General features: G+C 44.7%; 1 protein-coding gene across 8 annotated transcripts in view; it reads left to right on the top strand.

Annotated features, from left to right (window-relative positions):
• IKBKG (inhibitor of nuclear factor kappa B kinase regulatory subunit gamma) overlaps positions 1–15,301 on the top strand; it is a 1,113,418-nt gene that overhangs the window by 493,202 nt on the left and 604,915 nt on the right. For all 8 annotated transcript variants that reach the window (XM_069645292.1, XM_069645287.1, XM_069645293.1 and 5 more), the window contains one exon: positions 11,622–11,669. In XM_069645292.1, coding sequence (XP_069501393.1) covers positions 11,622–11,669 — 48 coding nt within the window. The remainder of the gene's footprint in view (positions 1–11,621; positions 11,670–15,301) is intronic.

Here is a 15,301-nt window from a genome sequence, read left to right on the forward strand (position 1 = left end):
GGTAAAAGGGTATCAACTGCCACCAGCCTGTTCAGGAGGTTTAATGTAAGTAACGCAAATGTTACTTCTGACAAAGGAAAGGGGGCACAACGTGTCCCCAAAGCACTCCATTGAAGATGGTTTGTGCTGCTATGGGCATATTAATATGTCCTAAAATGGGGATGACATCCCCTACACTGGTAGGCACATTGGCTACACAGCTCACTTAATTCTACAAAGGAAAATGTGCCGTAAGGGCCGTGGCAGCACTCCACATAGGGAAAACACAGGTGGCAGTGCAAAGTGAAAGGTCTTCCAGCACTGGTAACCCAAAATGATGAAGTATTAATAGTGGTCTAGGGCTACAATGAGGCCACAAAGAGCAACACCAGTAATTCCAGTTATACAAGTAAGTATAAAGATACAATTGTGTGTGAGACCTTTGGATTTCAGACTAAGAAGATAAAACATTTATAAATTATTATGAAAGGGTTATAAACATTCCCCATTAGGAGAAATAGAATAGCTTTTGATTCAACGACCAGTGAAACACAGGCGAGTATTGCATTATAAAGAACACTTAAAATAATCACAGAACAGCTCCCCTAACACTTACAAAGTCCACCCCTAAAATGGTTTGGGGCCTTGTGCCGAGAGGTCACCAGTTCCAAAGTTGATACTTTTCAGGTAGGTTTACAAAGAGATGTGCAGTGCCAGTGGTTATGATGCATAAGAGCCAAACAAGTTTAGGTAAGTACTCAACTCAATTCCAACACACCAGGTTAGACCTAGAGGGAACCTTGACCCTGGTTCCACCATTAAAGGTCCGGTTTTACCACCGGAAACTGCCAAACTTGTAATGAGACCCAAAGTATACAAACCGCACTTCACTGTAAAGTGATGTGTGAAATTGCAACAATACAGTAATTCAAAAAGAGATACATAGTTTTGCAGTACTGATAGTCTTACGGACTAGTCAGTTTCCCCATACAAATGAGTAAATATTCAAGGACAGTAAAGCAGAAGGCTTTATTTACCTCCAAAAATTCAGACGGGGTTGAAAAATAAGCAAAAAGAAAGGGTGCTCCTTAAAAGTCTATGGGAAGAAAGCAGCAAAAGGGAAATCTTTCCTAACATGGGGCTCAAAGGAAGTAATGGGAAGAGTTGCTAAAAGCAAAAGCTCCCCAACACTTGCCACAGAGCTGGCTCAGATCCTTCTTATAAAAACATACACAATTGGTGGCCCTGACTTAAAGTAAACTGAAATGTACTGCTGCCAAGATGCTGGTCTTATTATGTGGCTTCACCCCCCAAAAGCTTTAATTTGTCAAATAGTTGTTAAGGGAATATGTGGCCTAATGCTCTAGGGCACTGCCGGGTCAATCGGGTGAGAAACATGGGCGTTCTTGTCTTGTCTTTTTCTGTAAAGCCTAAAATCGGTGCTGTAACTAAAACATGCTGCTTCTACCTCGAAAACTCTTCAAAGTTTCCTGTATTCCATTTCTTTTGCTCATAAAATCCACTTCCCAAAGTCTATCATTTTAAATTCATGCTGAATTATTTTAAGATTAGATAGCAGACAGAAAGCATATTTCACCATCACTTTCGACTCTACACTGGAACTTTGCCTGGCACATAGAGCTCTACGTGAATCTGGCCCGGGCTTCTCAAATCATAGAATTTGTTTCAATAAACTGCCAGAGATCGAAGATCTTCAACTGAGGACCTGCTGATTATTCCTAAATCTAACGTTGAAGAGGTCCTTCATTTTCAGTTAAAGTGGCACCCCTTTGGTATGTGCTGCATCCCGACATTTGGGCCATTGGCAAGCATTTGCTTTTTCAAGCTAAACTCAACTCTTCTGTTCCCTCTCTGATCTTTCTCACTTTTGAGTCAGGTGATCTCAAGCCGTTTTATTTAGTACCAAATATCCTTTCAGGATGGCAGAGTGATTTATAAAACTTGTATCATACTGTACCATAGTATGTCATGTCTCTTCCTCACGCGGAACCTCGCCTCTACCATATAACTTCATCACCCAGATAATGCATACCCCTTCCAAGGTTCCCCTTACCCTTGTGATCTCATCTTGAGTACACCTTGTCCCCACTACCTTCACACTTGCGGCACATTTTATGCATGTCATCTTCTTATATTGAGTACAACTTTTCTATATTATCCCCTTATCTTGGATCACAACCCTTCCATGTCACTCTCTCTTCTAGAGACATACCTCAAACATTTCAAATCTTTCACATACCTTACCATGTCACCTCTTCATCTGAGGGGCATCTCGCTCATGCTGTCTCTTCTTCGAGGGTTCATTTTACCAATGTTGCCTTGTCATTTAGAGACACGCCTTGACATTAGGTTAGCATGTTTGTTAATGTTGTCACCTCCCAGTCTGCACCTGCCCACTGTCCATTCCTTGTTTCACGATTTTCACAATACTTGTCATCTTTCCACGCAGGTAGCCCTTTTCTTTGTCACCTCCCATTCATGGCATATCTTGCTCATATGCCCTCTCTATCCGGATTAGTGACATGTCATGCGGCCCACGTGAAAAAGCACCCTAAAGACTTTTAGTCAAGGGAGTGCAGAGGGAGAAATGATCAGATGACAGGCTGGCTCAGGCTAGCGTATAGTGCAATGCCTGGAGGGCTAGACCAACAGTTATTCATGGGTCTGTTTTTTTCCTTTAGCATTCTGTCTGTCTGGCATTTGTGACCAATGTGATTGACATAATGTGCTTTAAAATGCTCTATTTGCAAAAAAATTTAGAAAATATATGCCTATGAGAACTGCTTAAACTGTTGGCTGCAAATAGGAATGAATTGCAATTCGCAATTGGGGCCCCGTTTTCTGTTGATGACAGAACCTATTTTTTGTCCCAGTCTGATCTTGATGGCAGGGTCAAATGGAAACGGGAAAGATAACTAATATGGTTGTAAACACTATTGAGTGTGGCAGGCCGTCGCAAAACAAGAGGAAGATGCAAGACAATGGGGTATGGGGGGAATATTTTTTTTAAAATACACAATTATTCAAAAGAAAGAAATGCCAAATTAACATAAGAAAAAGAAACACAAAAGGGAAAACAAAATGATTGAAAACATAATTAAACATAAACATAAAATAACACATGACACCAACCATTTCAGCATGTCATCCAGTTCCAAACTTTGGCCCACGACTTTGATCTCCTTCATGGTGTACCTCACTATTGTTATATTTTGTTTCCAAGGTATTATACGCCCATGTCACCACCTATGCCAGGGCACATCTTGCTGCTGCAGCCTCCTTACCGAGGACAAACTTCTCCCTGAAACCACCTTCTGCAGGTTCACAAGTTTGCCGTGTTTCCATCTCTGCTCCTTACCCAGTTCGTCGTCTTAACAGCACACCTTACCCAGGGTATGCAGTCATTTTACAGAATGGAAAATAACAAACAACATTTTTACCTAAACATTTTTAATGAAATAAATACCAATTTTTTTTAAATAGATATATTTCTGATGCTTGTGAATCTGCTTAGAATCACATGCTTTGCATATAGTCCGACATCTAGTGGAAATCGCAGAGTATTGCATCTTTCTTTCGAAGATCGAAAGGGACGTCAAAATGGGCGTGACTGTAACACTATCCCTAACGTGACGTGTAGCGTACCCAAAATATCTCGCGCGTCGAGGACCCACCAGATTGTTTTTTTTCCCCAACCTAGTTGGTCGCTTATACATATCTCGTAAGAGTTTATATTGCTTACGTTTATTTCCACGGCCTATGGTTGTCTAGTCACTTCAACGACTGCTTCGTGGGTTTCCTGCCGCCGAAGACATCTAAACTGGTCGGTAACTGTTGAACTGCTCGACGACTGTCGACCACGTGGCCTCGGCACTGCGGCCAGGCCGGGGCCCTGGGTTTTATTCCTCTGTGAGAATGCATTTCCTTCACCCCTCTCTTTCTCTTCTTGGTCTGGCTGCCGCTACCCTCTGCTTTCAAGTGGACTCCCTTTAAATTTTGCCTGTCGTGTAGCGGCAAGTTACCTTGGAAGGACACCCTTCGCCGATTCAAATGGTGTCTTCCTCGCGACCACGACTAGTGCTAATGCATGGCATTTAAGCTCTTTCGACTGAAGATGTTGAAAGACAGGCGGACTAAATAGTGGGTGACCTACGCCAAGCAGGTCGAAGGCTTACCCCCAGTCAGCATCGTTGCTTTGGACAACGAGGAATCTGTCGACAGCCATGGCTCCGATTTGGAAGCCATCAACCTCTCAGCGGAGCCTGTCTGCTCCCAGATGCCCGCTCCCGGCCCAAATAGACAGGCCACTGGCACTGTTATGGGGAAATCAAACCCCGGCGACAAGGGCGGCCATGCACCACATGTACAAAAGCACACAACTCCTAAGGCCTCTTCGGAGTCGTTGAAGAAGCGCTCAATGCCCGCAGGACCGTCAGAAGTTTCAGCGGCTCCTGCTGAACCTCACGGTTCGATGCCCTCCATGCAACCACATGCGCAGCATGCGACTGGGCACCCTTCTGGAACGGGCGTTCCCTCTAAAAAACCTTGCTCGCCGACCCACCATCCAAGAGCGTTCAAGCGCTAACTGACCCGGGGGAGTCGCTGACCACAACTGTGCCTTCTGGCACGTCGAGACCCTCTATTCAGCCGCCAAAACTTTGCGAAAGCCTTTCGGAGATCATTTCGGTGGCTAGCCTTCAGGCACGTCGAGACCCTCTATTCAGCCGCCAAAACTTTGCAAAAGCCTTTCAGAGATCATTTCGGTGGCTAAGGAGTACAAGGGCACCCCCTCTCGTCGAGAGAACTATTCTGAAGCCCCCTAGCCCCTCTTTAAAGGCATGGTCTAGTAAAAAAATGTATTTAAAAAATAGATAGGCAACATTAAAAAAAAAATACTAGCATTCTCTTTTTTAAAACTTCCTATGTAAAATTCTGAGCTATTCAAGCTCAAAATTCGCAAAAGCAAGCACATGGGCGCATCCATTTTGTGAAATGGATGCCCTCCTGTGCTGGCTTTTGCTTTTGCGGCACTTATGAAGGAAAAGCCAGCCAGCTGTAGTAAACAAAAGCTACTGCTGGGTGGCTTTCCCTTCATTAGTGCTGTACGTGGAGGACGGGGACCGGAGACCAGAGCAGGAAAGCTGCAGCTGAATCTCGGTAAGTGCTATTTATTTAAAAAAAAAGCACTAGCTGGGGTTTTTCTTCTAAGTTTTCCGGGCTGGAGGAGCCTGGAAAACTTAGAAATAAAACCGCAGCTTTAAAAAGGTTGTATTTATGTTTGCGGTCGCTTTTGAAACGACCGCAAACATAAATACAACGTTATTGTGTTGGAAAACGCTGCGGTTTTTCTTTCCAAGTTTCTCAGGCTCCTCCGGCTCGGAGGAGCCTGAGAAACTCGGAAAGAAAAAACTTAGAAAAAAAACGCAGCTAGTGCTTATTTTTTTTAAAAAAATAAATAGCACTTACCGAGATTCAGCTGCAGCTTTCCTGCTCTGGTCTCCGGTCCCCGTCCTCCGCGTACAGCACTAATGAAGGGAAAGCCACCCAGCGGTAGCTTTTGTTTACTACAGCTGGCTGGCTTTTCCTTCATTAGTGCCACAAAAGCAAAAGCCAGCACAGGAGGACATCCATTTCACAAAATGGATGCGCCCATGTGCTTGCTTTTGCGAATTTTGAGCTTGAATAGCTCAAAATTTTACATAGGAAGTTTAAAAAAAGAGAATGCTAGTATTTTTTTTTATGTTGCCTATCTATTTTTTAAATAAAATGTTTTACTAGACCATGCCTTTAAGGCCTTATTAGGAAAGTCTCCCCCTTTCGAGGAACCCTTTCCTCCTCCTAACCATTCAGCTTCGTCTCTATGGACTAGGGAAAGGTTTGAGCAATACAAACCAATACAAAATGTCCCAGTTCATTGACTTTTCAGACCGGTATATTATACCCAAGCGACCTAGGGAAGTGGACTATTGCCCCATCCCCTCCAAATTGCAGAGACTCCCCACCTCTGCACAGGGACAACAAGAAGACATCTTGCAGGTCCCAGATGACCCAAACCAGGAGGAGTCTTGTGAAAAGGTTAACCCTTTTGATCAGGACCCAGCCGATCAGGACCCAGACTGGGACCAGGCGAAGGATCAGGGTCCTTGGCTTGCACCGTCACATACTGTCGACCCAGACGCCATCTCTCTAGATCCCTCTGCTATCCCTCCTCAAAGAGAGTCGTCACCTGTGGACGACCAGATGTTGTTCAATTCCATTTTAAAAAGAGCAGCTGACCATTTTAAAATTACAATGCACAAAGCCGCTCCAGACTCAGACTTCGTGGAGGATATCCTCAAGGAGAAGGCTCCAACTAGCCAAGCTATCCCTTTACTGAATTCTATAAAGAAATGCCTGACCCCTTCTTTGCTGTCCCCATCGCTCACTCGGGCAGTTAACCCTTGGGTGGAGAAATTATTTTGCCCATCGCCCTCAGACCCCTTCTACATTAGGGGTCATGCTACATTCGACTCCTTAGTCGTTACGACCACTTGGAAAAGGGCTGGGGTACCTCTGTCCTCAGCAGAATCCCCTCTGCACAAGGACTGCAAGAAGCTTTACACTCTGGGCAAGCGGGTCACCGCCTCTGCGGCCTACTCCACAAGGATCGCAAATAACACCACGCTACTGGCAAGTTACAGTGATGTCCAGTGGGGCCTACTGCAGGATGGTCTTCAGTACATTCCAGAGCCCACCCAATCAAATCTGCTGGTGGTCGTGGCTGTAGGCAGACAAGTAACCCAAAACATACCGAAGAACACTCTGGACTTCGGTACCCTGCTTAACAGACATGCCTGGTTAAAAAACTCTGGGTTCAAACCCGAAACTCAGGCCTCTCTAATTAGTCAGCCATTGGAGGATACAAACCTTTTTGGCAAAGCGGGTGATGACGCCCTAGAGAGGGCAAAGAAAGAACACGAGACCCTGAAATCACTTAACCAGATCACGGCTAAGCCCTTTCACCAGCATGGAGGGTCCATCTCACGCCAGTCCTTTTGTGGCCAATCCTTCTCCCACTTGCCCCAAGGGCAGTACGGCTCAGGAAATAATTCCTGGTCCTCCGGTCAAGGATCCTCTAGTAACTTCCAATACCAACAGAGAGGCTTTCGTAGGGGCAAGGGTAGAGGCAGAAACTCTACTCCCAGTCCTCCACCTCAAAGTTCAGGTCCCCTCCCACGCTTCCTTGGTCTGGGGTCGCTTGTCTTCATTCATCCACACCTGGGAGGGGATCACTTCAGATCAGTGGGTACTAAAGACCGTTGCCCACGGGTATTGTATTGAGTTTCTCCGACCACCTCGCTACCACCCACTGAGAAGCAGACGCCTGTCGCCAGAACACCTGCACATCCTGCTGGAAGAAGTTCAGGTCCTGCTGGAAAAGCACACCATCGTAGTCATCCCCCTTTCTCCAGGTAAACAAGGGTATTTATTCAGTATACTTCATGGTACCCAAAAAGGATCTCACCATGCCTTCTGTTTTAGACCTGCGCCCTATGAACAAGTATGTCAAACCTCAAAAGTTCAGGATGACAACACTTCAAGAGGTAATCCCACTACTGCAGCAGGGGGATTACATGGCCACATTATTTCAATGTTGCCAGCGCACAGAAAGTACCTCAGGTTCATGATAGAGGACCCCCACTATCAGTTCAAGGTTCTCCCCTTCGGCATTGCCTCAGCTCCGACGGTGTTCCCAAAGGTGCTGGCGGTAGTAGCGGCTCACCTGCGCAGGCAGTCCATCCCAGTCTATCCTTACCTCGAAGACTGGCTCATAACAGGGGATTCGTATGGAACATGCCAGACAAATACCCAGAGGACGGTAGATCTCCTCTTCAACCTAGGATTCTCTATCAACGAGAAAAAATCCAGTCTAACCACCAGCCAAGTCAAACAGTTTCTGGGGGCTCTAATTCGGACAGAAGACGGGCTCGTCTTCCTCTCCAACGAGCGGGTCCAAAACATGCTGTTCCATATCCCTCACTATGTAGCCAGTCACCAAGTGACCATGCGCAAAGCCATGCGACTGATGGGGATGATGGCTTCCTACATCTACCTAGTTCCTCACTCTCGCCTGAGCATGAGCCCCATGCAAGAGTGACTCTCGAGCCAATGGTGTCAGGCCAGCAGCCAGTGGGACGGTCTAGTGGTTGTCTCGGCAGCCTTTGTTCAGTCTCTGCAGTGGTGGTCAAGAGAAAACCTACTGCAGGGGAAAACCTTCACCACCAGTAGAAGCCACTCTCGCCACGGACGCATCTCTGACGGGGTGCGGAGCTCACCTCCTTCAACAGACGGCGCACAGCGTGTGGTCTCCAGCAGTAGCATCCAATCAAATCAACCTGTTGGGACTACTAGCAGTGTTCAAGGCCCTAAAGGCCTTCCAAACACACCTCGAGGGGAAAACAGTTCTAGCCCTCATGGACAGTACTGCAGCCACGTACCTCTTAAACAAACAGGGGGGCACTCACTCTCTAGGGCTATCCAAACCCTCCCAGAATATTTGGAAACACATGTTCCTTCTTTCATAACATGTTCCAGGGGAACTCAATCTTCTGGCAGACGTACTCAGCAGAGACTTCCCCCTACCCATAGAATACAAGAGGCGGTTACAGGCGGACACTTTACTCAGCGTCTTCACAGAATGGGGCTTCCCTGAGGTTGACTTATTCGCCACTCTGGAGGACGCACAATGCCCAGATTATGCCTCCAGGTACCTACAGAACCGCTCCAAGGGGAACAGTCTTTGGATAACATGGTCTGGGAGATTTGTCTACGCTCCCCCCCCCCCCGATTCCCCTGCCCAACCGAATAGTGCACAAGATGCACCAAGAACCAGTCACGATAATCCTGGTGACCCCCATGTGGGCCCACCAGCCTTGGTTCTCCCATCTCATGGCAATGTCAGTCTCCCCTCCCAGGAAGCTGCCGTGCCCGTACAGCATGCTGTCTAAAGATCAGGGAGAGAAACTACACATATGCCCTCAAACTCTCAACTTAACAGCCTGGCTCCTGAATCCATAGTGTTCGGGCACCTTCAGCTCCCTCAAAGATGCATGGACATACTCAGAGAAGCACGGAAACCTACCACCAGACATTGCTACTCCAGCAAATGGAAGCGCTTTGCTGTCTGGTGTAGCGTCAAGGGTGTCAATCCTATTCATTGCTCACCTAAAGATATCGTCCTTTACCTAACCCACCTGTAGATTCAGGACTGGTTTTCAATTCTCTTAAAGTCCACTTAGCCGCACTTTCGGTGTACACCACGTCCCAGAGCAAGGTTTCATGGTGGAAAATCCCTGTAATTAAAGCATTTATGGAAGGAGTAAAGAGACGTCATCCCCCTATTTCCAACCTAGCTCCCGGGTGGGACGTGAATGTTGTTCTTACCAGACTAATGGGGCCTCCCTTTGAACCCATGCACAAGGCTAGCCTTAAAACACTCCCCTACAAGACTGCCTTTCTGGTGGCAATTACTTCTATAAGGAGATTTAGTGAACTGCAGGCCCTTTCAGTTCAGGACCTATTTGTCACGATTCACAAAGACAAGGTGGTTTTGCGTACACACCTTCGCTTTGTGCCCAAATTTATCTCAAAGTTTCATGTAAACCAGTCCGTAGAGCTACCCACCTTTTTCCAAAACCTTACTAACGTGGCAAAAAGAAGCCTCCACACACTGGATGTAAGGAGAGCGGTTATCTAGTTCTGGAAAAGACAAAGCCACTAAGAATAACAAACCAGTTCTTTGTCTCCGTGGCAGCTGGTAGAGAAGGGGACCCTGTCTCTAAATCAGCTATTTCTAAGTGGATCTTAAACTGCATCACACTGTGTTACACTCTTGCCAAGAGAGATCTACCCTTCACACCTAGAGCACACTCTACCCGTGGTACAGGGGTTAACATATCATTCATTGCAAATGTTCCTCTAGATTCCATTTGCAAAGCAGCAACCTGCAGTTCTGTACACACCTTTACACAACACTTCTGCCTGGATACACACTCTAGGTCTGATTCTAAAGTGGGACAAGCAGTGCTAAGACATCTCTTTCCTTCAATCATCCCAACACCATCTCTGGGTACTGCTTGCTAGTCTATGCACAGCATGTGAGTCTAAGCAGATTCACAAGCATCAGAAGACATGCATTACTCACTGTAATAGCATTTCTGATGATTGTATCTGCTTAGATTCGCATGCGCCCTTCCCCCATCCCCTCGTGGAGTAGAAGGAACATAGGCTTCTTACACCTTCTCTCTTCTGTGCTCGCTCATGAACTCTATAAGGTTCCCTCACGGCAGAAAAAAACAACCGGTGGGCCCTCGACGCATGAGGGATTTTGGGTACACTACATGTCACGTTAGGGATAGTGTTACAGTCACGCCCATGTTGACGTCCCTTTCGATCTTAGAAAGAAAGATGCAATACTCCACAATTTCCACATGAACAGCATATGAATCTAAGCAGATACAATCATCAGAAATGCTATTACGGTGAGTAATGCATGTCATCTGGGGCATGGCAAGGGGTTAAAACAGGTGGGGCGGGGGTGAGGGTGGGATTATAAACAAATGAAAACAAGGGGGCTTGTGGAGGGGACAGGGACCCCCCAAATAAAAAAATCTGTATTTTTTTCGTTCTAAATGATTCGTTTTCGTTATTTTTCCATTCGGTAAAATCACAAGTAACCCTCACTCAGATCACCTCCTCATCCAGGATTTTTCTTCTGATTGTCCTTCACCCAAGGCACTTCTTGCCCACATGTGCTCCTTATCCAGGCTGCTCCTTGCCCATGTGTCTTTCACATGTAGGATGTACTTTGCCCATGTCACCTCCATATTCATGACACATGTAACCTTCCCTTTTACGAGAGAACCTTGCCCTTGTTACCACCTCTTCCAAAGTGCACTTCCCTCATGTCATCTCTACATCTCGAGGCCCATCTTACATGTCCACTAAACATCTTGTCTACATCCCCTCACCCGGGATGGACTGCTCCTCAACCAGAATGTTCGTCTGCTGTGCCTCCTCCTGATCCAAGAACACATCTGTCAATCTTGTCTCCTCATCCAGGATGTATCTTTTCCATGGCATATCTTAATCCAATACATACTTAGTCCATGCTACTTTCTTGACCAGAGGTAAATCTTGTCCATGACACCACCTTCAAGAACACTCGGAGCCTTATTGCCGCCTTCTCCAGGATGCTGTTTGCCTATGTCCCCCTACTCATCCAGGGTGCCATTTTTCTAGGTCATGTTCTCTTTTAGCATTTGTCTCGTCCATAGCACTCCTTCGTTCAGGTTTGTCTGCCCCCTATGGCCCCGCCTTCATATTCATACCACACACTTTTCACCTCCTTCTTCAGGTCCTCATTTTACACAGGGGTGGTTGTCCTGGTATGTTACGTGCCGCTTGTTTCTTCAACCTCGCACCCTCGCTTAGTTCAAGGCACACCCTCCATCCAGGACAACATCTCAATCATGGCCCTTCTGTCAGTCACGTTTGGCCTCATCTAAATGATGAGATGGGCAGCTGTGCTGCCAGATAGTCTTCTAACACAGCTCATACCTCTTCCCTCTGTTCATTTCCAGGTTTGTCATGGAGGAGCTGCAGAAGAAGCTCAAGGATGCTGAAACAAGGTCTGTAATGGGGCTAATGTGGATAATATAAGGGGAAAGGAGTGTTTAACACATTGTGAGCAACAGGGTGTAATAAAAGGAGGAATGTGAGACAGTGTGGAGGAACAAGGTTGAAGATGAGAAGGCAATAACCACTGTCTGAGATTAATAGAGCATAGAGAATTATGAGAGATGTCATCAATGGCATACAAATCACTCTGAATCTCAAAGACGGTTCATGGGTTTTTATTAAGAATTTTCTGGGCCTTATGTCAGTCCCTCTCCCTTGGCATTTTCTCAGAATTTCCTCCCAAACCCGGGCATCTGTAACCCTGGTTAGCTCTACTGTACAGTAACCTCTACTGTCCAAATAGCTACCTTTGTCTCAAGATGTATACCCTAATGATGGCTAACTCCCCTCCCTCAGGGACTTCCCAACTTTCCTTACTCTAACTGGTATTTGGTATTCTAATGGGGAGTTGGGATAGTGCCTTGCACTTTCTCAGTTGGAACTGGGCTAGTTCGCCCACGCTCACCTTCTATTCTCACTACTACACTCCTCCTCCGGCTCCTCTCAGCGCTGTGCTGTCCCGCTGATGTTTCACTCCTACTAGCTTTTGCCACCACCCTTTGTTGTTACTTCTACACCCACACCACTTCCCTCTTCCATACTACCATTCTTTTTCTCCCACTATGTTGGGTATAATGTTCATCTTGTATGCGATTCTCCACACTTCGTGAGTCCTCCTGCACTTTTTGGTGGACTATTGGTTTTTTTCTGACCCACCTCTTTTTCTGTGTCTGTGAGAAACCTTTTGGTTACTCTTGATGGGGGGTCTGCTTTCCTCCATCTTTTTCAATGGCGTCAGTATTTTACTATTGCAGCACCCAGCACCTTTTGTGCAGTGTTGCTGCGACCTCTTTGAGCTTCCCTCTTTGTTTTTATCCTACCTATGCTTTACTTTTGTGAGGGTTAAAGGGATACATAGTATCCCTTCCTCACTTCTCCTGTAACTTTATAGTTACAATGGCAAGACTAACTGAGTGGCTGGTTGCTGTAGGTATTTTCTACCGACTTTTTTCGTGATTTTTACACACAGGCTGCTGTTGCAGCTTCAGTAAAGGCCACAAGGGTCTCCATTGACAAACTGGTGCCCATCTTCCTTTTTTTCACCAACTCACAATTGTTTAAATTTGTTTATTTTAATTTTATTGTTGTTTGGCAAAATTGCCTTTAACAAATTATTACAAAATAGAACATTGCACAAAAAGATTAATAAAACCATTAAAATATTGCAATATTACTTCACACGGTAACTGATTAAAACGTATTTCATCATAAAATGTCATATTTAACTCTACTACTTCCACATCTAGATCTACAAAAACTTAAAATAAGAGCTCAGTCATATAATCAATTCTAAAGAATTTAAAAAACCTACAACAGATATTACAATAGAAGTGGTACTGCCAGACACTCATTCCACAAATCTTCTTTACTTGATTTTGATAAAGCATAATCAAACATTTTGAAGTGCTGTGTCCGTTTCCCAGTACTTCAGCTGGACATATTAGCAGCAAGTGTTGGAGATCCTCTACTGATTCCTGCAAGAGACAAAATCTACATGTTAAAGGCTCTGTTAAGATCCGAACATACCGTGTTATGATTTGTTTCGTATGATATAGATTCCATCTGAATCTTAGGAAGGATCTCCAAACCCTACGATATGGATAAATAGACAAATAAGGAGCCCCGATTCCTCTTTTTTTATAGTCCATAGCTAGATGCACAAGAGATTTATAACTATGCATCTTGTCTAAAGTGTTAGTCCAATCTCTTTCATAAAACAATGATTTAACCCTCTGGGTTTCTAATAAGGTCACCCATGGTTGTATCAATCTCCATCAACAGGGTCTTACTATAGTCTGAGAGCTCCTTCAAGAACTGTAGATTCCCATCTCTGATCACTCTTGCAAGATCAACATAGAGCCCGGTACTGGATTTATAAGAATCTATATAAACATAAAAGTCTCCAGTTGGCTCTGCTGGTCAGGGAGTTGATTCCCAGTTCATAAAGTATCGCAGCCACCAGCACTGAGGTTTGAATATTCAATACATGCCGCCAGAAGCTGCCCTCCAACTTCGATAGTCTTTACTACCCAAAAGAAATGTATGTCAACTCCATACAAAGTCTTTGGGGTAACCTTACCCTCAAAAACTTTTAAAATCGGTATCAATGAGAAGTGACCAAACCTTGTATCTATTCTAATTGTCTGGTTTGCTAATGCACTAACTCTTGCACTCAGCCAGTCTATGATTTCTGATGTATGGGCTTTAGATATAAGTGGAAACCCCAGGTAGATAGAACTATCTACTCGTTCAAGAGAATCATCATTGACTGACTAGTTAAGAGGACAACTGCTTCTTTTAGGTACAATGCATAATTTTTGTTTTAGCTGAATACATCTTAAGAGAGTGGTCGATAGCAAAACCATTAAAAGTGATTACAAGTCGTTTCAATTCTACACCTGAGCAGTGAAATAGTAAAAAATCATCTGCATAGCTAAGCCATACGACTTTCAGGTTGTTTTAATGTAGGGAGGTGAGAGCTGCTGGCATTAGGGTTTCTCCTATATCTGACATATATGAATTGAACAGACAGGGGGCTAGAGTGCCCTCCTGTCTGACTTCCTCAGAGGTTGCTATTTCTTTCGGACAAAGCCCCTCCAGCATTTAACTTGACTTGAACTACTGTTTTCATGGAGGCTGGTTATCATTCGTCAAAGACCTTCGGGCAGTCCCCATTGCCGCAATTTTGCCCAAAGCAAAGGTTTGTCTGCTGCATCAAATGCAGCCGACAGATCAACTGTGGCAATAAATACAGACTTCTATTTTCTTGACCATGCTAAAGTCTAGACACATCTCAGTACCACTCCATTCAGGGTGGTTTTCATGTTCTTTCATTTTTGGAATCTGCCAGACTGGTCTGCCCAAGACTCCAAATGACTTAGAATCAGGGCAGCAAAAACGTTGCTGTCTGCATCTAATATTGGGCCCTTTTCATTTATCAGAAGAATATGTTCAATCCAACTGACACAAAAAGGAGAGGTAGGAGGATATTTATACTGCTACACCAAACATTCCTCCAAACTAGGGAAACAACCCTTTACAAACATACAAAAAGTTTGGTGAGCAGTGTGTTGTTCAGGTGTTGCATCTATCGAAAACCAAATCAGGTATCGTGCACTACGCATCAAGGGAATTTTATTCTCCACAACGGAATATCGAAACATATAGCCTGGTTAGTACTACTCTGTAGACTTACAGAGAGAAAAAAATCATGTCATAGTATAAAACAGTTTTTATTCAATAATTTATCAATAGATAAAAGAAAAGAATTGTTCTCAAATACAATTCATCATTCATAAACACAATACAATAAAAACATGTAAACAATGCATCACACAACCTCAAACAGATACTATATGAGTTACAGTGGCATAAAAAGGAACCAATATTGTTCGGGTTCCACCCTACAGAATACAAAAAGGAATCTATAGTTATAAGAAAATATTAGATTAAATAAGCTGAACAGTCTAGGGTCAGCTAATTCGCCCACACTGTGCTCCACGCTAAATTGCACCAAAGTACT

This window comes from Ambystoma mexicanum, chromosome 2p (genome assembly GCF_040938575.1).
Source record: "Ambystoma mexicanum isolate Mex_15411 chromosome 2p, UKY_AmexF1_1, whole genome shotgun sequence".
NCBI classification, from domain to species: Eukaryota; Metazoa; Chordata; class Amphibia; order Caudata; family Ambystomatidae; genus Ambystoma; species Ambystoma mexicanum.